The sequence below is a fragment of the Centrocercus urophasianus genome, unplaced genomic scaffold, assembly GCF_019232065.1.
Source record: "Centrocercus urophasianus isolate 14NV4802_14NV808 unplaced genomic scaffold, USGS_Curo_1.0 seq_41, whole genome shotgun sequence".
Taxonomy (NCBI): domain Eukaryota; kingdom Metazoa; phylum Chordata; class Aves; order Galliformes; family Phasianidae; genus Centrocercus; species Centrocercus urophasianus.
In genome coordinates, this window is record NW_024884989.1 from 4,983,553 (window position 1) to 5,003,886 (window position 20,334).

Sequence of the window (20,334 nt, forward strand, 5' to 3'; positions counted from 1 at the left end):
TCGTTTTTCCATAAATGAAATCAAATCTAAGAGACGTCATTGTCAGGACAAGCAGGGTGTGCCCTCTGCACTCTCTTGGTGCTGGTACGCCAAGCCCTGGGTGCAGGTCTCCATAGAGCTGCTTGGAAGTGGATGTCAAAGCCAGGACAGCTGACCCTTACTGACCAAAGGATATTCAATGCCATGTAGGACCATGCTGGAGTAAGGAAGGAGAAAGGCCAGCAGGGCAAGGGAGGTGCTCATCCTCTCTCCTCTGCCCTGTGGAGGCCTCATCTGGAGCATGGGGAAATATCCAAACCCACCTAGACGTGCAGCCTGCTGTGGAGGACCTGCTTTAGGGGGATTCGACCTACAGAGGTCTGCTTTAGCTGGTGACTTGGCTTTATGTCAACTCTATTTCTCATGCTTGTATCCTTCCAATTCTGCCCGTTGCCCTGTATGGGGGGATTGAGCGAGTTGCCATGCCCACCCAGCAAGCAGTGCTCAGAGGGCTTTAAATGAGGGAGTGCTCACTGCTGGGAGCTGGAGCAAGCTGACCCTGGTATGGAGGCAACGCCTTTGCTCCCTGACTGTCACCCCTCCTGTGATGAGGACAGGTTCAGCTTCACTGGACAGCCTGCACAAAGTAATTCTTGAAGCTCCTCTTGATTCTGTTACACTTAGCCAATGGGGAAGCTGGAAAAGCCCCTCCTGCTAGGACTGAAAGCCTGCTGGCACCACAGCAGAACAAAACGTTTGTCACGCTCTTAACATAGGTAAAAAAGAATGAGTCAAAATCCTGTATATTTAAAATCTTTAATGTTTGATTAAAGCAAGTTTGTGTTTGTGCAAGAAAAATCTCACTTCAGGACACAGGCTTACACAATGATTAACCTTTAAAAGTGCAATTTTAAGGGCAAATCCATTGAGATTTGATCTGGCAAAGGCTCAGGAGAGATTTTACAAGTCTCTTCAACTCTGTGAAAGGAGTTTGTGGCGAGGTGAGAGTTGTGTTCTGCTTCCAGGTAAGATGAATAGGATGAGAACAGGATGAGAACTAATGGTCTGAAGCGATTCCAGGCTGGATATGAGGAAGAATTCCACAGAAACAACTATGACCTGTTGGCACAGGCTGCCCAGGGACAGGCAGGGATCACCACCCCTGAAGTTGTTTACAGGAAAGGCAGATTAAACACTTGGGAATGCAGAATAGTTCCACTCCTTGTCACGCGCGCAGATTCAACAAGCAACAACAGGTTTGTTCTACTGCAAGCCCAGGAGACGTTGGAAGTCCTCCTTCCCTCCCTCAAGGAACCGCTGAGTGCTCTGCCTCAGCTCCTGGATTATCGGGTCTTTGTCTCGCTCCGCCTCATCCTGTTAGGAGAGCAACCCAGGCGCAGTGAGGAACTGATGGAGGTGGGATCGGTGCCCATCAGCACTGGACATCCCACCCCCCCTCAGGCGTGCCTTTCCTTGGTTTTCACCCACACCCTCTAGCTCACCAGTGAATCTATGTGCTCTCCGCAGTGGTAGACTTCTTTCCCCAGGCGCTGCAGCCCTATCTTTGTGAATTCTTGCATATTCTTGGCAACTTTGTGCAGCGTGTCCTCCTCGTAAGCGTACACCTCCCCGCTCTCAGCAACGAGGATGATGAGCTGCTGCCCCATGGCCAGACAGGGCACGTCATCCACCGTGCCCACCACCTCCATCTTGGTGGGCTGCGGCAGGTAGAGCACCTCACAGTACTCCTTCAGCTCCTCCTGCCCTTCGTAGAAGGTGCCCTCCAGGCCCCCGACCCGCAGGCGGAATTGGGGCTGCTTTTCAAAGCCCACCATTTGGCCTCGGAGCTTCCTCACACACTCACGAATGTCGTTCAAGCTGCAAGCTGTATAAAAAAGGGAAGCTGGACCCGGCGGTTGGCTGCTGTGCTGCGTTGCTGCCTGGCTTGGAGCCCCACGAGCCGGGAGTCTGGAGCCAGGAGCGGACCGCAGGAGCCCAAACTGAAAATCATCCTTCGTGGTGCTGTAGGAAATCCCCGTGCTGCCATGGGAAAAGCACACGTGAGCAGGGCCACAACGGCGTCTCCCTGACCTGGCCACGTCTGATCCCGTCTCACAGCTCTTGGGCCAGTTCCCGGCCTCGTCACTGCCCCTCCGGTCCGGTCTGCTCCTGGACCCCCCCCACCCCTGGCCGCCTGGTGCCCGTCTTGCCTCACTTTCCCCCTTCCCCCGACCTGGCCCCCCCTCAGCCTCCCCACCACTTCTGGCTGAGCGCTTCCAGCCCGTTCCCAGTCTTGTCCTACCCCACCACCCTCAGCCCACTCTCAGACCCCCCGGTCCCGACCACCCCCATCCTCCCACCACCCATAACCCAACCCCATCTCCCCCCAGTGCCTCCAGCCCCATTCTCCCACACCCCAGTACCTGGGTGACCTGTTGAGGCATTGCGAGTCCACAGACATGGCTCAGTCCCCTGCCCACCCTCACCCTATCACCCCCCCACCCTCAGAGTGCTGCAACACCAAACGCTTTCGGTGCGTCCTTGGCAGCTGCCAGGGCTGCCTGGGTTCCGGCTACACCCAGCAAAAAAAACACTGGAGCTCTTGCTCCGCCCCAAGCTGTCATGTTAGTTTCTGTTCTCTTAGCGCCACTGTGCGGGGCTGCTGACATGGCACTGCGACACAGCGTCCTTCCGCGGCTCCACATGGGGACATTTAATGGTTATTTCAGAGAGGTGACAGCCCCGAACAGAGCCTTTGTGTTCTCTGCCCACGAAGCACGGGGGAATGATGGTTTCTTTCCGAGCCATCCTGCTGCACGGCCCTGCTCACTGCACACACCATGGTGGTTTCTTTCCAAGGCAGAAAACTTCAAAACTTCACCACCTCCATTCCAACGGGATCCAAGGTGCTGCTTTTCCAGGCTGCTGGGCAGTTTGCATGATGGAGAGTTGTTTGTAAGCACAGCTGTGTGCGCAAGCCGGTCCCATGGAGCTATGCTGGGACACAGCAGTGGGGCTGTGCTCTTGGCTCCGGAAGGAGCACCCTTATCTCTGTGCTGCAGCACTGCCCAGGAGACCTGGGCTGCTTCAGAGAGAGCAATAGTTCAAGAGTGCAGTAGTTCTCTGCTCCCAGGGCATTGCCACACAGCTGCTGGCTCCAGTTCCTGCTGGTGAGCTGTCCTGTTCTGCCTTGTTCCTTCTTGGGTCTGTGAAAGGAGAAGGTCCCTGTGAAGCCCCAAGGGTTATTCACAGAGGGCAGAGCTGTGTCAGCATACTGTCAGCATGCTGACAGTAGGGATGATACTCTCCCTGCCCCCACCACCCCCAGTTCCCTGTCCCAGTTCCTCCACAGTTGCACTGTGCTACTCCCATCCCCCGGCTCCAGCACAGAGCAGAGGAGCACAGTGACCCCCAGCCCTGCCGACCCCCAGCGCTCTCCCCTGGGTCTGGGCCTCACCTGGCATCAAGCACAGCGCACTTTATGGTCATAAATGCAGTGAATCTTCTGAATGAGGAATTTTTTATCCTCCCCCTCCTGTAACAGCAGAGACACCGCAGTGAGCAGCCATGCGGGCTGTGCTCTTCCCAGAGCCACTGGAGCTCAGAACTGCCCTGAGCTGCAGGGACAGGGGCTCAGAGCACACAGAGCTCACACACGTTGGCAATCTGCTCCTCCAGCAGGCAGATGATCTGGCGCTGCCCTCTCAACACCTGGATGTTGAAATAGATGACGGCTCTGCAATGACAGGTGTGCAGGGATGGTGTCACTGGGGCTCAGGGCTTCTGAAGCAGCAGGGGGAACCCAAAAGGTGTGTGTAGGGTTCAGCCTCATACTCACAGCACCATCCCAGTGAGAAAGAAGAGGAAGACAGTGTTCTCCAGCAGGTACTGGGGGATCCAGCCAAACAAGGCGATGTTGGGGTTGGACTCCTCCAGCAGCTCCGCCCAGACCTTCGGTGTTTGGTAGATGGTTTGAAGACCCCGGAAGGGGCCACAGGTTTCTGATGGCTTCTCCCTGAGCAGGCAGAGCGAGTCAGTGGGAAACTGCTTTGGGAGTGCATGGCTGGGCACAGGGCAGTGGCCGGGCAGTGCCCCTGACATTAAGCTCTGCCCTGGCTCCTATTTACAGGAATTGTAAGGGCTGGGCCCCATCAGCTGGGTTGGGGCCTCATCGCCAACCATCCCTGTAGGTGCTGCCCCTGGCAGCATGTGGCTCTGTGCCCATGAATACTCACCACCAGATTGTGTAAGAGACAAAGATGGCTGCACCCAAGAAGGACGGGAAGAAGAGGAGCGTGATGAAGACAGTACTCATATGAGATGCTTGCCAGGGCTTGCTGGGAGACTGGCAGTTCTGCATCAAACTGGTCTGCAGGCAAGGAGCAGCATGCTGTCACCTCCCACAGTGTGACCCCAGGAGTGAGTGCAGGCAGCTGCACCCCCTCACGTCCCCATCCCATCCAACAGCTGGGAGCTGAGACCTGAGGGACCCAAGCAGCATCTCTGCCCCTCTGCAAGGAGGGCACTGCTCTCAGGCAGACGCAATCACACCTTTTTGATGTAGAAGAGCAGCAGCAGCTTCACTACTTGTACTGCTGGCAGGAGTGGTGCGAAGAGAACACCCAGCCTGGGAGAGAGAGAGAGACAAGCTGAGCTGCTTAGGAGAGTAATTTGGGGCTCAGGAGCACCAGGATAGTGGTACCAGCTGCAGTCAGTGTTTCGCAAAGCCAAGAGCAAGCACACAACATCCTATGCCAGGCCGGCTGCACAGGCTGTGCTCGGTGGCACATCCCACACATCAGGGTTGGCAGCAGGTCAGACAGCAGAGGTTTCACTGACCCCTGGTGGATGTGTAGCCTCTGCAGCTGCCTACACCAGGACCCGTTGGGTGGCACGAAGCAGGGCTCACAGCAGTGAGCACCATGAGCGCTGGCTGGCAGGGGATGAGCCACATTGGGCTGGAGATGTCTCACCAGGTCAGGGTCTGCCCATACATGAGCTCCAGCACATTTTGGGCAATGTCAAACTCAGGCCTCCGCTTACTCTTCAGCTTCTTCTCCAGAATCAGCCTAGGGAGTGAGAGCTCTGCTGACTGCTGCTGTGCACCCGTCACCCTTGGGCAGCTGCAGAGCCTCTGTGTGCTGAGGCAGAGCCAGCCCAGCTGGAATGGGGAGCGAAGGGCCATGCTGGTAGGCCCCCCTGGGACACATTACCTCCAGAGCAGCTCCCCAAAGCCGGTATCCAGCAGAGTGAATATGAAGTCCATCACCACAAATCGATACAGGTCCTGCCCCACACACGTCTCCCAGCACTGGGGGTAGAAGTGTGGTAGTGCCAGGCAGGCAGTGCAGCTGCTCACCTCTATGGCTCTTCATGGGGAATTTGAAGGGTGGGGAACTTCTTTCTTTCTTGCCCACCTTCCCCAACTACCTATATCCCTCTCCCCACCACAGATGCAAACCGTCCAGCACAGCCCCCACCTGTGACCCCTGCCCACAGCACTGCCCCAGCTCTGCTCTGCACTCCCTGGGCCAGGGGCAATGCAGGGCACACATCCCCATCCCATCCTGCTCAGCCCTGCACTGTCAGCCAGTACCAACCTCCTTGGCAGAGCAGACCAGTCTGTGGCTTAGCCACTGGTAGCAGAGCAGGCCGAGGACCACAATCTTCAGCAGGAGGTTCCTGGGGAGCAGGAGCAAGGATGGGGAGCCCCTGGGCCCTGGGCACAGCAAAGCTGAGCCCCGAGAAAGGAGGGTAAAGCAAACCTGGGGTGCAGGAGGCTCCCCACCCTACCTGCAGATGGCCACGTAGACCTCTGCCTCTGGGGAATCCTGCTTCTCCCACGCTGCCAGCAGGTTGTAGAAGCGGGGCATCAGCGTGTTGAGGAGCGACACGACGAGCGGCAAGGCCAGCAGGACTCCTTCCTGCTGCCACGCACTGCCTGCTGCAGCTCCCTGTTCCTGCTGCACCTGGTGAGTGGTGCCTGGCTCAGCACGGCTGCATGGTTCTTGGTGCCAGCCACGGGCTCAACCCCACTGCTCCCAGCAGCAAGCACAATGCTGATAGCAAGAGGGAGGTGCAGCGGAGCTGCCATCACTGCTCTGCCTCACCTGGTGCTGTGCTTACCATGTGCATGTGCTCTGAGAAGTAGTACAAGGCCACCACGCAGCCCAGCACCGTGCCCAGTGCTAGGAGCCAGGCAAGCAGGAGCACAGCAATGTGTCGCAGCCGCTGGGGGAGGCTCAGGGGGCAGGAACGCAATCTCTGCTCTGCCAGCAGCTCCTGGAAGACAGCAGAGCAGCCAGGGTGGCTGAGAACGTAAGCTGGGTCTGCATCTAAAGCAACGGTTTATCCTGCTCGCTCAGGTGGGACCTGGAGGGCCGCTGCACAAAGGTGCAGCACAGGATTGGCATACATGTAGCACTGCAACTCCACTCCTCACCTTCAGCTGAGTGCAGATGTTCTCACTCTGTAGCTTCACCGAGTGCCTCTGCACCACCTTGAAGTCCCATGCAGAGAAGATTTTGATGGCCAGGACCCCCGTGGAGCTGCCCACGCGGTAGCTCTTCAGAAAGGAGTGGTACATGCTGCAGGAGGCAACAGGGCAGTCAGGGCAGCAGTGCTGGGCAGTCAGGCAGTGCTGGCAGTGCTGCTCACCTGTACACCAGCAGGATGCAGGTGGCAAAGAAGGAGGCTCCAATGGTGAACATGTATGCCAGTGGCATGTTATATGGGAGCTGGGTGGCTCTGGAGGGGCTCGTGCTGCCACTGGGGCTGGAGGCAGAGGGGGCGTTCAGGGTGGTGTTGCTGTAGTAGCCGTAGTACAGCAGTGAGTGAGTAAAGGAGCCCTGTGGGGAAATGCACAATAGTACTTGTAGTGAACTCACTGGTGCCAGCAGCACTCTGCCCAGCCTGGTATGGGGTCAGCATCAGCCTGTATGGCACAATGCCCTGGGCAAGGGCAGCAGTGGGGACAAGGGCACAGACCAGAGCATCCCCATGGCACGAGATGCAGGGACATGGAGCAGGGATAAGTCTGGGGACAGCTCCCAAGCAGCAGGGCACCAACACTGTGGCACTTACCGCTCCGGTGAAGAGCTCGAGGCCAGTGAAGGGATGGGGGCTGGCCACAGCAGGGGGATAGGCAGCCTGCAGGGCCACCACAAAAACCAAAAGGAGGAGGAGGGAGATGATGTTGAACAGCAGAAGCGTCTTGAGGAAGAGGAAATAGGAGAGCACGCTGGAACCAAAGCGGCCACTGATCTGCTTCAAGGCATAGTGCCAAGGCTGTGCGGCATGGACCAGTGCCAGGAACCTGTACCAGAGGGTCCGGCAGCCCTGGGGAGCGTGGGGGACACAGTAAGGGCATCCTGAAGCTGTACAGCCTCCATCACCACCAGCTCTGGCAACTGTGCTGCACACTTACAAGCACGATGCAGTCCTGGCACCATGCACATGGAGAGGTGGGTTCTGCAGAGTGGGCGCGTAGCCCCGGAGTGCTCCTCTTCTGGCTCAGCTGCCTCCTGCCCAGAACAGGGGGCATCAGGGGGATCCCAGGCTGGGAGAAGCCCAGTCCAGACAACAGGCACCTACCGGAGGTTGCGTTTCTCCTCCAGGCTGAGAGGCACTTCCAGCAGCACTTGGCTACGCTGCGCAGGTGGGAGGCTCGACAGCTCCTTTGCCAGCAGGCTCTGCTTGTCTGAAGGCACAGAAACTCAGAGGGATGCATCCAACAAGACTCATCACGCCCATCCTGAGCCCTACTCCAGGAGAATGCTCACCTGCCAGCGTGGCGTGGGCCGGGTCGGTCTCCAGGTCATACTGCCGCAGGCTGGGCCGTGCTGTGTGGCTGAGCTGCTGCAGGGATGGACGGCCGCTCCGACGCCGCAGCCGCGCCGTGCGGTTGTAGTATTGAGAGATAATGGCCCCACGGCTGCGCCCTGCGGCAGGAACACAGCACTGGGATGGGCGGCCTTAGGGAGAATTCCTGGAAGGGCTCACAGCACGGCACAGCCCGAGCAGGAGGGGCACAGGGGTGGCACAGGAAGGGGGTGGCACTCACCGATGGTGCGGCTGGGCATGTTGGCCAGGATTCGCAGGGTGGTGGCGTAGCCAGGGTGCTGCTCACCCTGCTCGGGCTCCAGTCCAGTAGTGGCCATGGGGTCCAGGGGGAACAGGAGAGCCGAGGGCTCTGGGGAGAGAGAGGATGTAGGATGAGAGCCAAGATGTACAGGACTGTCTCCCCCCACCCCACATTGCTGCAGTTCTGTGTTGTACCTCTGCTCCTCTCCTGCAGCTCCATTTCTATTGCTCCTGCCACCAGGCTGCTCTGCTCCTCGATGAGCTGGCAGAAGGAGCTGTGCAGGGCTCCCTCATTGTCCGGGCTCGGCTCCTGGCTGCAAGGGCACAAAGCTGAAACCCCCACTCGGCTATGGGGGAGGTGAAGGTCCAGGACAGCTGTGGGCGGAGTAGTTCTGCCCGCGGTGCTCAGCCCGCACTCACCCATCGCTTTCAGTGTTCTCAGGGACTCGGAGAGTGAAGGCAGGCAGTTGGGACATCCTGGAGCCGCGCTGTCTCCCGTACGCTGCCTGCACAGCGAACGCTGCCGTCAGCCCCGCGTCCCCCTGGTGGCACAGAGCCGGAGCTGAGGGTCCTCGGGGGTCCGCCGGGTCCCTGCCGGCCCAGGGGGCGCGCGGCCCGGTGCTGAGCGAGCAGCGAGACAGGAAGGAAGGGAAGGGGGGAGGAGCGCGCACGGAAAGATGCGGGGCGAGCGCTCGTCGAGGCGCGGCCACCGGGGGCCGAGAGCCCGCAGCGCTCTGCTCGGATCGGTTCAATGCAGCGGAACAGCCGCTCCCAGGTCCCGAGCACTCGAGGCCGGAGCACAAAGCTCGTTCCTCTCCTTGCGGATCCCGGCCGCCACCACTGACGGCCCTATGGAGCTGAGCGCCGTCCCCATCCTCGTCCCCGTCCCCTCCCCGCCCCGCACAGACAAAGGCTGCGGGCAGGAAGAGGCCCCGGGCCACGACCCGCCGCCCTCCCCCTGCACCAGCGGCAGCGCACCCGGTTCCAGCGGCCGCCGCAGACGCGTCCGGAGCTTCCCGCGGCGTCCCAGGGCGGCGGGCACGGCACAGCGGCGTCTCGCGTGTGCGCCTCCCGGTGCCAGGCACGGGGCGGCAACGAGCGGCGCGGGCAGGGCGCGGGGCAGGGCGCTCTGGCGCTCCGTACCGCCGGCAGTCACACAAACCGCACCCGCAGACGCGGGGCCGGATCTCGGCGCGGCACAGAGCACGCCGGGAGGCGCGGGGCGGTCACGAGGAGCGGGGCTCGCGTGGTGCCCGCCGGATCCCGGGAGCCGCGCCGCGCGCAGCCCGGGCCGCGGGGCAGATTCGCGCTACCGCGTAGAGCCCCGCACGCCGCGCCGGCGCCGGTCCCCAGCCCCGGAGCCCCTCCCAGCACCAGCCGGGGCGGGGCGGGCCCAGCAGGTGGCGGCGGACGCAGCGCCCGGCCCTCTCGGGGCGGTGCCGCGCAGGAGCGGCCGTAGCGCGGCGGCGGCGGCGCGATGGAGGGCGGCGGCGCGTACGGGGCGGCCAAAGCCGGCGGTGCCTTCGACCCGGTGCGCTTCGTGCAGCAGCCGCAGGTCTTGGCGCGCATCGCCAGCGCGGTGAGTGCGGCCGGGGCGGCCCTGCGCTGCTGTGTCGTGCGGCCGAACCCGGCCTTCCCTTCTCTTTCTCTTTCCCTTTCCCTTTTCCCCCCGTCTCCGAGGCCCGGTCCGGCCCGGTGCGGCTGTGTTTCCCTTCCCGCAGCCTTCACTTTCTTTCCCGCGGCCTTCCCCCCGTGCCCGGCCATAGTCACGGGGCACTCAGCTGAGCTCGGGGCGGTGCGGGGCTCGGGCAGCCCCCGACGGGGCCCCTCTGCTCCGGGGCCGCCCCCTGACGCCGCCGCTGCCGCCCCGCAGGTGTTCGCCCTGATCGTGTTCGCCTGCCTGGTCGGGGAGGGCTACACCAACTCGCCCCGCTCCTCGCAGCTCTACTGCGTCTTCAACCGCAACGAGGACGCCTGCCGCTACGGCATCGGCATCGGCGTGCTCGCCTTCCTGGCCTGCATTTTCTTCTTCATGGTGGACGCCTACTTCCCGCAGATCAGCAACGCCACCGACCGCAAGTACCTGGTGCTGGCCGACCTCGGCTTCTCGGGTACGGCCTGGGCCGAGCTCCCGGCAATGGCGGTCCCATGACGTGGCTGCGCGGTGCCTGGCGCAGGGAGCTGCTGCTGGCACGGTGCCTGCAGGCCGTGTGCTGCCAGCCCCGGGGAGCGACGGGGTTCCGGGAGCAGCAGGGCTCTGGCAGCAGCAGCATGCAGCCCTCACGCCCGCTTCCCCCCGCAGGGCTCTGGACCTTCCTTTGGTTTGTCGGCTTCTGCTTCCTGACCAACCAGTGGGCCTGGACGCACGATGAGGATGTACACATCGTGGCTGACTCGGCGCGTGCTGCCATCACCTTCAGCTTCTTCTCCATCTTCTCATGGGTGAGTGCTGAGGGGGCTCTGCAGGGGTCTTCTGCTTCGTGCCAGGCTCTGACGGGCTCTGCTTTCTGCAGGGTCTCCTGATCGCCTTCGCCTACAAGCGGTATAAGATGGGGGTGGAGGACTTTGCGCACAGCTACGTCGACCCCTCGTCAGAGGTCTCCACGCCGTACTCCAGTTACCCCAACATCAGCCACGACAGCTACCAGCAGCCGCCCTTCACCCAGACCACAGATGCCACCGAGGGCTACCAGCCACCACCGGTGTACTGAACCCGGCCCGCAGGGATGGCTGTACAAGTGCAATTTTCTCTCGTGGGGTGGGAAGGGAGGGACCTATAACTTGAATGGGGAAGAGGGCAGGAGGGTGATGGTTGCTTTGTGTGAAGACCACTGGGGGTTGGGTGGATGCCGGGGCAGAGGGTAGGGCCTGGTGCCTGTCGTGGGGCTGTGTGCTCCCTGCTGTGAAGCAGTGATGGCTGAGTAGAACCTGCTGTGCACAGCCAGCTCCCCTGGGGGGTGGGGGGTTGGTGCTCTGGAGTGGCAGAGCCCCGAGCCTCACTGCTGTGCCTTTGGGGGAGTAATGGTGAGCACCCCTTGTTCCCTCCCAGTGCTGCTGCCTTGGCCAACTCTGCTGACTGCAGTCCCCAGGTGCCACCTTTAACTGCTGTAGCATCTGTCCCAGCACAGCTGCGCGGGGCAGTCCAGCTCCTGCCTGCCACTGGGTTTGCGTGCCTTCCTCTCCTCCTTCAGCTGCTGCTGGCTGAGCTTGATGCCAAAGCCTCATCTTCTGAATATGCACCTTTGTGCTGTGCCTTCCCCAGAGCCTGCACGGGAGCAGCTGGCACTCAGTGGTTTGGGATCTGTGGGAGGGGTGGGTGCTGGGCTCGCAGCAGGGCAGCTCCCTTCCCCCAGAGCATCTCCCTGCCAACTGCAGACCCTGTGTCTGTCTCCCTCTGAACCCTGCTGGGTCTCCCCATGCCCTGCTCGCTGCTGTCCGAGCCGTGCCCTGCTCAGCAGCCACTGCCCCAGGCTGGGTGCCGTGCTGTGCCTCCGCGTGGGCCGTGGCTTTGTCTCAGGTTGTGTGCTGCTGTGCCTGTTGTGAAGCTGTTCCCAGCAGCAGCGTGAGGTATGTGAGCTGTAGCTGCTGGGGCTGATATTCAGCTATGCCTTTATCACTGTAGAAACGGAATAAACTTTTTCACCTAGCCACCACCTGTGTTTCTTCTCTGAAGAACTGGGTTCTTCCCCTGTGCTGTGTGCTTGGGGGGGTTCTGGGGGGCAGCTGTGGAGCTGGTGCCTGTTGTGCTATCAACAACAAGCTCACGCCAGCACCTATTTTTAGCAAGGCTTGCTGCTCCTCAGGACAGCCTGAGCAACATCAGTGCCGTGTGACCAGCAGCCAGCACACACTGCTGCTTTGTGAGCAGGAAAGCCACACACCAGACTGCTCTGAAAAGACACAGGCAATTTTATTAAGTTATTTGTTAATCTAGAATACAAGCACTACTGCCTGTTCCTCATGCCTAAAAGGAAGGCCCAGGCCTGACAAGGGTTTGTGAACACCATGACTGTAATTGCTTTAGTTAACACAAAGGAAGTGGGGTTTCAGAGTCCTTGAGGGCAGCTGCCTGCTCCTCAGCACAGTAGTAAACAAGTATTGTAGAGAGCACTGTGTTTGAGAGAGGATTGACAAAGCCCAAACAGAACCAAGAGCTACTGCTCAGAGCTCAAGGAATCTGATGAGAAAAAGCACTTTATACAAAGCAGAGACCCCTTCCCAGGTCGCTGGATCTTCAGAGGAACAGTAGCCCAACTCTCTACAGTTTAATTCCTGATTCCCCCAAACTTCCTCAGGTCACTTAAGCCCTATGAAGTGGCTGCATGTAGCTTGAACTTGTGTAGAAAATCCTTTTTAATTTCAAAGGCTAGAAGGAGCCTAGGAGTCAGGCTGACAAGCCTTCCTTCTTCCCTCCTCCATTTAAGAACAAAACAAAAAAACATGTATTTACAGCAAATTTAACAGCAAGCTAATTGGCTATACACAATTGTTAAGAGACTGCAAAGGGCCAGGATGCTGCTCTGTGTCAGTTGAAGTTGTGCCACTGTTGCATAGAAAGGGAAGGGGCATCTCCTCAGGCTGTATTAAAAAGGAAGTGGCTTTCGGAAGCCAAGTTACTGTATGCTGTTGTAAGAAACCCAGAATTTAGCAGCAGCACACGGAAAAGGCTGTTTGCAGGCAAGTTACCTGGCTACCGGTGGCGAGTCTGAACGTGTGCCAGGAGCAGGAGGGCAGACCAGGCAAGTTGTCAGTGCCCCACAGCCTGGGTTGGTGTGGCAGCTTTCCAGCATGTTTGTATGGCAGCATCAGTAATTAAATCTCTTTTCCACGTTCTGGGAAAGCAACTCCCTTTTAGTCAGACTCTGTTTTCAGCTCTCCCTGGCATCAGGTCCAGCTGATTGCCCTCTTTCCTGGCACTTGGAGCAGAGGAAGAGCAGCTTGGTTTGGCAGGTAGAGCTATGGCATTTAACAGTTTTGATAAAGGGGGGGGAAGCCAGATCTGAAGTCCAGGAGCTGCAACTTTTAGCTTCTTTCCTTGTATCCTCTCCCTCCCCCCCCCCCACACCAGAGTGCAGCAATCAAGAAGCAAAGATCTTCCGTGAGGCTGGCATATCCAGCTGCTTCACCTCCATGGGCACGTTCTCCTTGTTTTCTGACCCAAGCTGTTGAGGCCTCTTCTGGAAGTAGCAAGCTCGGCAGACAGAGTGGTATTTGTCTGCTCCTCCAATCACTTCAACCTATCAAGGAAATCAGAAGAATGACTCTGCAGAGATCAGCTTACCTGAGAAGATCCTTTCTAGACTAGCAGAGCTGGCAAGGTGGAGCTGCTGTAGTGCTTTGTGTTCCAAGGGAACTTACCTCCCTCTCTGCTCCCAGCCTCTTTGTGTAGGAGGCCTCTCGGTAGCACTCCATGCACACAGCGTTCAGCTTCACCACGCTCTCAGCCAGCGGGACCAGGTTCAGGATGCTCCCAAAAGCCTGCATCGAGACAGAGGCTGTATTGTTGGTTGAATCTGGTAGTTCCCAGTGCAGCTGCTGTACTAAAACTAAAGCATTTCTACCTTTCTCTGGAAAGTCCCATCAAGAGCAGCAACAATGATGGTTTTCCCAGCGTTGGCCATCTTTTCACAGAACTCCACAATGTCTGGGAACTACAAGAGGTACAGAAACAGCAGCTTCAGGAGGAAGAAGGGGTAGTGCTCTGCTCCAGGTTTAGCAGTGCACACCCCAGGCCACACACTTACAAACTGCCCTTCATCGATGCCAATGACCGCAGAGCCCAGAGCCTCCTGGTATACATCCTTAAGGGCACAGGCAGGGCGGGCCTCCATAGTGTTCCTGAAGGGGAACAGGAGAGGATGAGCCAGGCAGCCCAGCCACAGGTCCACGGGCACAGATCCTCCTGCCCATAGCCCACCTGTCATGTGTGGAGACGCCGGTGGTGCAGTAGCGGGTGTCCTTGGCGTATTTCACCAGCAGACACCGGTACTGAGCGAGCTGGAAGCGCCGCACGCGCCGCATGAGCTCTGTGCTGCGAGAGCAGGAGTCAGCAGACCCAGCCACAGCCTGCTGCAGCCCAGCCCATCCCGCCCCGCCTTACCTCTTCCCAGAGAACATGGGGCCGAAGATCACCTGGAGACAGAGCCACACGGTCAGTGGTGAAGAGCCGGACCGCCATCGCCCCGCTGCAGCGCTTCAGCCCCCACCCGGCCCGGCACGGCCGCCCCGTCGCCCCGCACAGCCGCGGCACCGAAACATCCCCCGGCCCGGCCCTCCATTACCGGTGTCGCGCAGCCACGGGACTCGGCATTCCCTCGCAGCGGACCCGGCCCCACCAATCCCGGCTCCGCCCACACCCAGCGGCCCCGCCCCGACCGGTACCTGGATCTGCCCACGCGGGCGGCTGGGTGAGCCGGGATGCACGCCGGGCACGGTCAGACAACTCATTGCCGCGCCGCTGCTCACAGACCGACCGACCGACCGACCGACCGACTGAACGACTCACAGCCCGCGCGCGCGCCGCCGGACCGGCCAATCCGCGACAGCCTCGCGCCCATGGATCGCCGCCGCCGGCCAATCCGAGCAGAGTTATCCCCGCAGCGCCGACCAATCCGGGCGCAGGCGGGAGAATTTTCATTTTTCGCCGCGCTTCCGCGGAGCGAGCTGCCTTCCCGGCGTGCCTCGCGCGAGGCTCTGGCGTCATCGCTTCGTCCGCTGGGTCAGAGGTCTCAGCTCGGCCCCGCTGCCCGGCCAGACCCGACAACCGGCGGCCAATGGCCGAGGGGCGGCCCCGCCCAGTGCCCCGACCCGGCCCAGCCGCCAACGGCAGCGGAGCCGGATGGTTGAAGAGAAGATGGGACGGTGGCAGGACATGGATCTGGAGGTGCGGGGCGCGGGGTCTGGCCGGGCTGAAGCCTCCTGCTTTGTGCCCCGGGTCCGGGCGCCCCCTCCGTGCAGCCCCGCGTTCGTGTGCCCGCAGGAGCTGGAGGAGCAATACTCGCCCAGCCGCTGGTCCCGCCGTATGGACAGCGAGAGCGTCATCCGGGCCCACATCGATGTGATGACGGCAGGTGGGGGGGTGCGGCCGGGCCCGGCGGGCGGCACCGAAATGGGCACGGCCCCAACCCGGGCCTGCAGAGCTCAGCACGGAGCTGCGGTGCTGCATACGGTCTGCGGGCTGATTCTCCCCCGGCCCCACAGGAACGCAGAAGGCCCAGGCTGCTGCACAGACCTCGCTGCACGTCCCCTATGGAGATGGGGATGGGGAGAAGCTCGACATTTATTTTCCTGCGGACTCTAATGAAAGTAGGTGGTGAGCACGGTGACTGGGGGGTGAGGTCATGTCTGTGTGCTTACCTGTGCTGTGCTGTGCAGCTTTCCCGGTCTTTGTCTACATCCATGGTGGATACTGGCAGTGCTTGAGGTAAGACAAACTTCTGATATGGGCTCCCTTGAGAAGGGAGCTCCCAGGCTTCTTTTACATCTTCCTTCTCTAGAGAACAACACTAAACCCAGACTTTGGTATCCTGGACCCAATGGCCATCCCAGCCAGCTCCATGAGGACATCTATCTGTCCCCTGGAGCTCGGCAGCTTCTCTCTCTCCGCCCCCCCACAGTAAGGACGCGTCGGGTTTCGCAGCCCCTGCGCTGCTGTCGCAGGGCATTGCAGTGGTGGCCATGGGTTACGACATCGCTCCCAAAGGTAGGCAGGGCCCAACGGGGGGCATGACTTCCCCCGATGGCCTGGTGCCCATCTGGCTCTGCACTCTGTTCAGGTCACATGGATGCAATGGTGCTCCAGGTGCGGCGCAGCCTTGCCTTCCTGGTGAAGCAATACCACAGGATCAGGTGGGCAGCATGCAGTGCCCGGTGTCCCTGTTTCCTGTGCCAGCAGCCTCTACTGCTTCTGTCTGGTCTCAGATTGTGTCCCTGTTGCTCCCTGGGTGGATTATTGCATGGGGGTGGCTGTGACAGAAACAGGATGGGGAAGCCCTGAGTTATGATTAAGACCTCAGTGCCTTGGTGCAGCACCACTGACTGCAATCCTTTCTCACTGTACAATGGCTCAGTTGGTGGACTGGGAAATATGGCCAGTCTGCAGCTCCTGGGGCACTGCAACTGGGATGTCCCCAGCATGTGACGCGCTCTTTCTTCGTGCTTATGGCTCTTTCTCTCTAGGGGTATTTACTTGTGTGGGCACTCGGCAGGGGCTCACCTGGCAGCCATGGTCTTGTCCACAGACTGGACAGAATTTGGAGTGGTTCCAGATATCAGAGGTAGTGCCTTTAGAGACCCCTGTTCTGGAGGGCTGGTGTTCAGCACCAGGGGGCTGCACCCGGGCATCTTCCGCTTTACTGTTCTGCAATCTGTTAAGCTGATCACTTGCTTCAGCTGACTGCATCTTGCATGTCCTGGGGGAAGAAGAATCTGAGCTCCTGCTGCAGCCCAGCAGCCTCCCTCTATTGCTCTAGAGCCATGGGGACTTAGGCATGAGGAGGCCTGAATTGCAGAGCCACTCACCCACCACATCTGTGTTTGCAGGAGCTGTTCTGGTGAGCGGTGTGTATGACCTGGAGCCCCTTCTGCACACCTACGTGAATGATGCACTGAACATGAGCCTGTGAGTCCGTCTGTGGTAGGAACAGCATATGGAAAAGGGCACGGGCAGCTTGTGAGCATGTGTGGCTTTGGTCAGCACAGCCTGTGGGCAAACACCAGCAGCTTTGCAGCCTGCTCTGCCCATGCATGCAGGCCCTGCACCCTCTGTCTTGCTGGTGCATGCTGCTGAGGGTGTGGGGGTGCACACAGGCACACGCTGGCTGTGACTGCAGTGTCTCCTCCCCAGGGAAGTGGCCCAGAGGAACAGCCCCATCCTGTGTGTCACCCAAACAGTGCCTGTGGCTGCATCCTGTGAGGTGCTTGTGGCTGTGGCCCAGCACGACTCCCCGGAGTTCCGCAGGCAGTCACAGGAGTACAGCCAGGTGAGCTATGCAGGGATGCTGTGTGGGCTGCCCTCCTTAGACCTGCTCTGCACCCTCTGCAAACCCTTAAGTGAAGTGGGCTCTTGCTTGGAGATTTCTGAGCTGGTAATGCAGAGCTGCCAAGAAGAGAGTGGGGCTGCAATGCTGAATCAGGACTGCCTCCTGCTTTGGGAAGGTGCCTCTTCTTGCCATTGGGCCCAGCTCTTTCTTCCAGTCAGCTCTGGTGATGAAGACCTCACGTGCTGTATCAGAGTGTTATTTCTGCTGCTGATGTGATGACCACCCTCATCAGGGGAGAATGCTGGTCCTTGCTGAGCCGTTGCTCGTTCTGTGCTGTGGGGCCCAGCTGGGGTTCCCCCTGCCAGCACTGATCTGTCCACAGGCTCTGCGCTTAGCTGGTTGGTCTGTCTCTTTGTTGGATCTTGCCAGCGTGGATCACTTTGACATCATTGAGAAGTTGTCAGAGGAAACTTATGTCCTCACTCAGGTAAGGGGGAGAGGCTCTCTCCTGCAGCCACCACCTTTTGCTGTCCTGAGTACAGCTCAGAGCTGCCAGGCCGGGAGGGAGGGCAGTTGCTATGGGTGTTTTCCCCCAGCGTGAGGCGCTGTGGGGCCAGGCACCATTCACAGCATTCGGTTCCTCATGCCAGGTGATTCTGAACATGATTGCGAGAGCTTGATGACATGTTGGAACAAACTGGAGATGGAAACCTCAGCCCTGTGCAGTGACAGACAGCCTTCATGCACTCTGCCCTGTGCTTGTCCTTGTTTTCTCTTTCCAGCCCATTGGGGCCCCTGTGGCACACAGCAGTTACTGCACCAAGATACCATTTTTGGTTCTGTAAGGGGCAGATGAGCCTCCACTGCTCCTCCCAGCCTGCCAGCAGCATGCCCTCACAGCAGGAGAGCTCCAGTTAGCACAGGCGAGTGTCAGTGATGATATTCCTTCATTGAGGTGTTCCTGTGCTTTGTGGATGTTCTCTGAGCTGGACCATCTGTGGTGAGCAGAGCTGACTGCCTGCTGTGGGTCTGTCTGCTGACTGGATGTTGAAGTTTGTTCCTTGAAGCTGCTAATTGCCAATACAAAATAAAATAGGAATAAGTGCTGCCTGGGTGGAAATCTTGGGAACGTGTAACTGTGCTCAGCTATTGAGCATACTTAGCTCATGCATAGAGAAGCTGCTCTGTGGCAGAGCTTGGGTCCTGAGGAGGGCAGTTCTGTGTCAGGCAGTAGGGAGAGCACCACTCAGCTCTTTGTGCACATGGGACAGAGGGGCCCTGCAGCAACACAGCCACTGTCAAGGGGTGCAACAGCAGCAGTTACAGGAGCTGCCTGCAGGCAGGCAGAGCTGTGCCTGGGACAGCCCTGGTCAGACAGGAGCTCTGCTGCTGGGAAGTAGCCCTGTTCCTGTGTCTGTGAGGCACCTGCATGTTCTCAGGAGCACTTCTTCCATGGAGACCTCCAGGCCTTGGCAGCATCCGTGCTGCAGAGTAAGGGGAGGAGCATCTTTGGGTGGAAAAAAACATTCTGCATTGCCAAAAAATGTTTATTTAGACCTCAGTTGCCTCAATAGACCAGTAAGAACTGTGCTGAGCACAGAAGGCTGCAGAGAACTCTTCCTGCCCTGCTGTTCCTGTGCAGCATGACCCAGAGGCCCCGGATGCTGCTTGTCCTGCTTTGGCTGTGTGGTGTGGGCCGTGGCAGTCCCAGCTGCTGTGGGCTGAGGACTGGAGTGCTTGGGATGGCACATGCTGGATGGCGAGCGGCCTTGGCATGGCCAGGCTGGTGGTGTGAGCTGTGGGCTCGTCTGGGAAAGAAATTGCCCCAGGAGGTGTGGTGCTCTTTTGGGAAGCTGTGAACTGCGGTCTCCCTAGGGTTGGGCTTGCATGCTGGCTTGCAGGGGTGGAGATGGTGCTGCAGCTGGTTGGGAACATGCCTGGAGCACGCTGTGGGAGGTCCCAGCCCCTTTGCCAGCAGCTGCCCCAGCCCACATGCTTGCCTGCTGCAGCCCAGCAGGGATGGCTCTCCCACGGGGCTGGGAGGAGGCACTCAGTGCTCTCCTGTGCCACGAGGACCGGGGCCCCGGCCCTGGGCCAGCTTCTCCTGACACTTTCTGGCCACAAAACCCAGCTTGTTCAGAGCGAGCTCAGTGTCATGGGCTGAGACATCACAGTGCCAGACCGCACGGACAGTGCGCTCCGACCAGGGGAACAGCAGGACGCTGACAGTGCAGCCCGTCTCAGCCAGCTCCTCCTCGCTCACTGCCTGCAGGTATGTGCAGAGCTCTGCTGGGGGCAGCCCCTTCACTTCCACCATCACGATGTTCGTCTCTACAGCCGCCAGGCTGACAGAGCAAAGAGGCGAGTTCAGCTCCTGGATGCCTGTGGAGGTGCAGGCTGTCAGCAGGAGGCTGCTCAGGCACTGCATCTGCAACAGGACCCGGCTCTGCAGCTGCACACTGAACCTGCAGGGGAGCGAGTTTATGCTGAGGGCACCAAATGTCCCGAGGAAGCTGAGTTACCTTGAGCGAAGCGGCGGGCGTTGTCGTGGTCTCTGCGCAGTGTTTCCTCTGCCTGCTCCAATCCGATGCGGGCAGCAGCCGCCAGCACGCCCGCCTGCCTCATCCCTCCTCCCAGCAGCTTCCGCACCCTCCAGGCCTCCGCCACAAATGCCCGGCGTCCGGCAAGCACTGCCCCAGCCGGGGCACCCAGGCCCTGCGGATCCAGGAATGTGGTGTGAGCGCTGCCCGCAGCCTGAGCACCGTATCCCCGCCCCGGGCTCCCTGTGTGAGCTCACCTTGGAGAAGCACAGGGACACGGAGTCGCAGTGCTGGGTGATGCGGGCCGGCTCCACGGCCTGGGCCACCGCTGCATTCATCAGCCGTGCTCCATCCACGTGCACCCGCAGCCCGTAGCGCTCAGCCAGCAGACGTACCTGGGTGGGGGCGCAGCTGCTGTGAGCTGTGCTGTGCCGTGAGGACCCTCCAGCCCTGCCGGCAGCTCCCACCTGCTGCAGGTAGGTGAGAGGCAGCGCCCGGCCGCCTGCTGAGCTGTGCGTGTTCTCCAGGCAGATGAGCTCAGGGCGGGGGTGGTAGCGGCTGCCATGGGCCTCACGGATGGCCAGCTCCAGCTGCTCCAGATCCAAGGTGCCGTCAGGAAGGTCTGACAGAGCCTGTGAGTGGACCCCTGCGACCTGCGCAGGCAGCAGAGCTGCAGGGAGGTTGCCCTGCCGTCTGTTGTCCCTCAGTCTCCAGTCCATCAGCCCCAGTCGTGGCTCGGGTGATGCTGTCAC

The 20,334-nt window shown here is 59.9% G+C and overlaps 6 protein-coding genes across 8 annotated transcripts; 2 read left to right on the top strand and 4 right to left on the bottom strand.

The window, feature by feature from the left end:
- Window positions 1–781: 781 nt before the first annotated feature.
- Window positions 782–2,574, bottom strand: LOC122168190. The gene is made up of 3 exons (XM_042833322.1): window positions 2,403–2,574; window positions 1,482–2,019; window positions 782–1,353 (listed from the first exon to the last, which is right to left on the bottom strand). Exons 1-3 carry the CDS (start codon window positions 2,438–2,440, stop codon window positions 1,243–1,245), a joined length of 687 nt encoding a protein of 228 aa, XP_042689256.1. The 5' UTR covers window positions 2,441–2,574; the 3' UTR covers window positions 782–1,242.
- Window positions 2,575–2,668: 94 nt separating this feature from the next.
- TMC6 (transmembrane channel like 6) lies at window positions 2,669–9,091 on the bottom strand. 2 transcript variants are annotated; one of them, XM_042833319.1, is made up of 21 exons: window positions 9,040–9,091; window positions 8,482–8,567; window positions 8,257–8,375; window positions 8,042–8,170; window positions 7,761–7,919; window positions 7,573–7,678; window positions 7,406–7,502; window positions 7,063–7,317; window positions 6,637–6,827; window positions 6,422–6,566; window positions 6,106–6,261; window positions 5,773–5,948; window positions 5,580–5,661; window positions 5,193–5,290; window positions 4,953–5,048; window positions 4,531–4,606; window positions 4,215–4,348; window positions 3,818–3,994; window positions 3,637–3,715; window positions 3,437–3,514; window positions 2,669–3,185 (listed from the first exon to the last, which is right to left on the bottom strand). In XM_042833319.1, the coding sequence occupies exons 2-20, from the start codon at window positions 8,535–8,537 to the stop codon at window positions 3,443–3,445; spliced, it is 2,403 nt and encodes an 800-aa protein (XP_042689253.1). In that variant the 5' UTR covers window positions 8,538–8,567; window positions 9,040–9,091; the 3' UTR covers window positions 2,669–3,185; window positions 3,437–3,442. The 2 variants fall into 2 exon arrangements, with proteins under 2 accessions (XP_042689253.1, XP_042689254.1); XM_042833320.1 differs by having other exon boundaries at window positions 2,669–3,204.
- A 438-nt stretch (window positions 9,092–9,529) lies between these two features.
- SYNGR2 (synaptogyrin 2) lies at window positions 9,530–11,714 on the top strand. Its single transcript, XM_042833328.1, has 4 exons — window positions 9,530–9,640; window positions 9,935–10,172; window positions 10,364–10,503; window positions 10,575–11,714. The coding sequence occupies exons 1-4, from the start codon at window positions 9,539–9,541 to the stop codon at window positions 10,770–10,772; spliced, it is 678 nt and encodes a 225-aa protein (XP_042689262.1). The 5' UTR covers window positions 9,530–9,538; the 3' UTR covers window positions 10,773–11,714.
- A 238-nt stretch (window positions 11,715–11,952) lies between these two features.
- Window positions 11,953–14,550, bottom strand: TK1 (thymidine kinase 1). The gene is made up of 7 exons (XM_042833340.1): window positions 14,443–14,550; window positions 14,162–14,193; window positions 13,979–14,092; window positions 13,806–13,899; window positions 13,623–13,712; window positions 13,420–13,539; window positions 11,953–13,298 (listed from the first exon to the last, which is right to left on the bottom strand). Exons 1-7 carry the CDS (start codon window positions 14,506–14,508, stop codon window positions 13,140–13,142), a joined length of 675 nt encoding a protein of 224 aa, XP_042689274.1. The 5' UTR covers window positions 14,509–14,550; the 3' UTR covers window positions 11,953–13,139.
- Window positions 14,551–14,815: 265 nt separating this feature from the next.
- On the top strand, window positions 14,816–18,149 carry AFMID (arylformamidase). 2 transcript variants are annotated; one of them, XM_042833444.1, is made up of 11 exons: window positions 14,820–14,944; window positions 15,041–15,131; window positions 15,262–15,366; window positions 15,436–15,484; window positions 15,678–15,763; window positions 15,837–15,909; window positions 16,240–16,337; window positions 16,603–16,681; window positions 16,907–17,042; window positions 17,425–17,529; window positions 17,693–18,149. In XM_042833444.1, exons 1-11 carry the CDS (start codon window positions 14,900–14,902, stop codon window positions 17,720–17,722), a joined length of 897 nt encoding a protein of 298 aa, XP_042689378.1. In that variant the 5' UTR covers window positions 14,820–14,899; the 3' UTR covers window positions 17,723–18,149. The 2 variants fall into 2 exon arrangements, with proteins under 2 accessions (XP_042689379.1, XP_042689378.1); XM_042833445.1 differs by lacking the exons at window positions 17,425–17,529; window positions 17,693–18,149 and adding an exon at window positions 17,257–17,418 and having other exon boundaries at window positions 14,816–14,944.
- A 422-nt stretch (window positions 18,150–18,571) lies between these two features.
- On the bottom strand, window positions 18,572–20,328 carry LOC122168255 (probable low-specificity L-threonine aldolase 2). The gene is made up of 4 exons (XM_042833443.1): window positions 20,050–20,328; window positions 19,840–19,977; window positions 19,565–19,757; window positions 18,572–19,424 (listed from the first exon to the last, which is right to left on the bottom strand). The coding sequence occupies exons 1-4, from the start codon at window positions 20,299–20,301 to the stop codon at window positions 19,093–19,095; spliced, it is 915 nt and encodes a 304-aa protein (XP_042689377.1). The 5' UTR covers window positions 20,302–20,328; the 3' UTR covers window positions 18,572–19,092.
- Between the last annotated feature and the right edge of the window lie 6 nt (window positions 20,329–20,334).

Coding starts and splice junctions, on each gene's coding strand:
- LOC122168190 (XM_042833322.1), bottom strand. CDS start 2,440: ATGTCTGTGGACTCGCAATGCCTCAACAGGTCACCCAG. Junction 2,020..2,402: donor TGCCTCAACAGGTCACCCAG/GTACTGGGGTGT, acceptor TTCCCATGGCAG/CACGGGGATTTCCTACAGCA. Junction 1,354..1,481: donor GAGAGCACATAGATTCACTG/GTGAGCTAGAGG, acceptor CTCTCCTAACAG/GATGAGGCGGAGCGAGACAA.
- TMC6 (XM_042833319.1), bottom strand. CDS start 8,537: ATGTCCCAACTGCCTGCCTTCACTCTCCGAGTCCCTGAGAACACTGAA. Junction 6,567..6,636: donor TGCATCCTGCTGGTGTACAG/GTGAGCAGCACT, acceptor TGCCTCCTGCAG/CATGTACCACTCCTTTCTGA. Junction 5,049..5,192: donor TTTGGGGAGCTGCTCTGGAG/GTAATGTGTCCC, acceptor CTCACTCCCTAG/GCTGATTCTGGAGAAGAAGC.
- SYNGR2 (XM_042833328.1), top strand. CDS start 9,539: ATGGAGGGCGGCGGCGCGTACGGGGCGGCCAAAGCCGGCGGTGCCTTC. Junction 9,641..9,934: donor TGGCGCGCATCGCCAGCGCG/GTGAGTGCGGCC, acceptor GCCGCCCCGCAG/GTGTTCGCCCTGATCGTGTT. Junction 10,504..10,574: donor TCTTCTCCATCTTCTCATGG/GTGAGTGCTGAG, acceptor TGCTTTCTGCAG/GGTCTCCTGATCGCCTTCGC.
- TK1 (XM_042833340.1), bottom strand. CDS start 14,508: ATGAGTTGTCTGACCGTGCCCGGCGTGCATCCCGGCTCACCCAGCCGC. Junction 14,194..14,442: donor GCCCGCGTGGGCAGATCCAG/GTACCGGTCGGG, acceptor CTCTGTCTCCAG/GTGATCTTCGGCCCCATGTT. Junction 13,713..13,805: donor GCATCGATGAAGGGCAGTTT/GTAAGTGTGTGG, acceptor TACCTCTTGTAG/TTCCCAGACATTGTGGAGTT.
- AFMID (XM_042833444.1), top strand. CDS start 14,900: ATGGTTGAAGAGAAGATGGGACGGTGGCAGGACATGGATCTGGAG. Junction 17,043..17,424: donor AGTCACAGGAGTACAGCCAG/GTGAGCTATGCA, acceptor ATCTGTCCACAG/GCTCTGCGCTTAGCTGGTTG. Junction 17,530..17,692: donor AAACTTATGTCCTCACTCAG/GTAAGGGGGAGA, acceptor TCCTCATGCCAG/GTGATTCTGAACATGATTGC.
- LOC122168255 (XM_042833443.1), bottom strand. CDS start 20,301: ATGGACTGGAGACTGAGGGACAACAGACGGCAGGGCAACCTCCCTGCA. Junction 19,758..19,839: donor TGTCCCTGTGCTTCTCCAAG/GTGAGCTCACAC, acceptor CTGGATCCGCAG/GGCCTGGGTGCCCCGGCTGG. Junction 19,425..19,564: donor CGCCCGCCGCTTCGCTCAAG/GTAACTCAGCTT, acceptor GCACCTCCACAG/GCATCCAGGAGCTGAACTCG.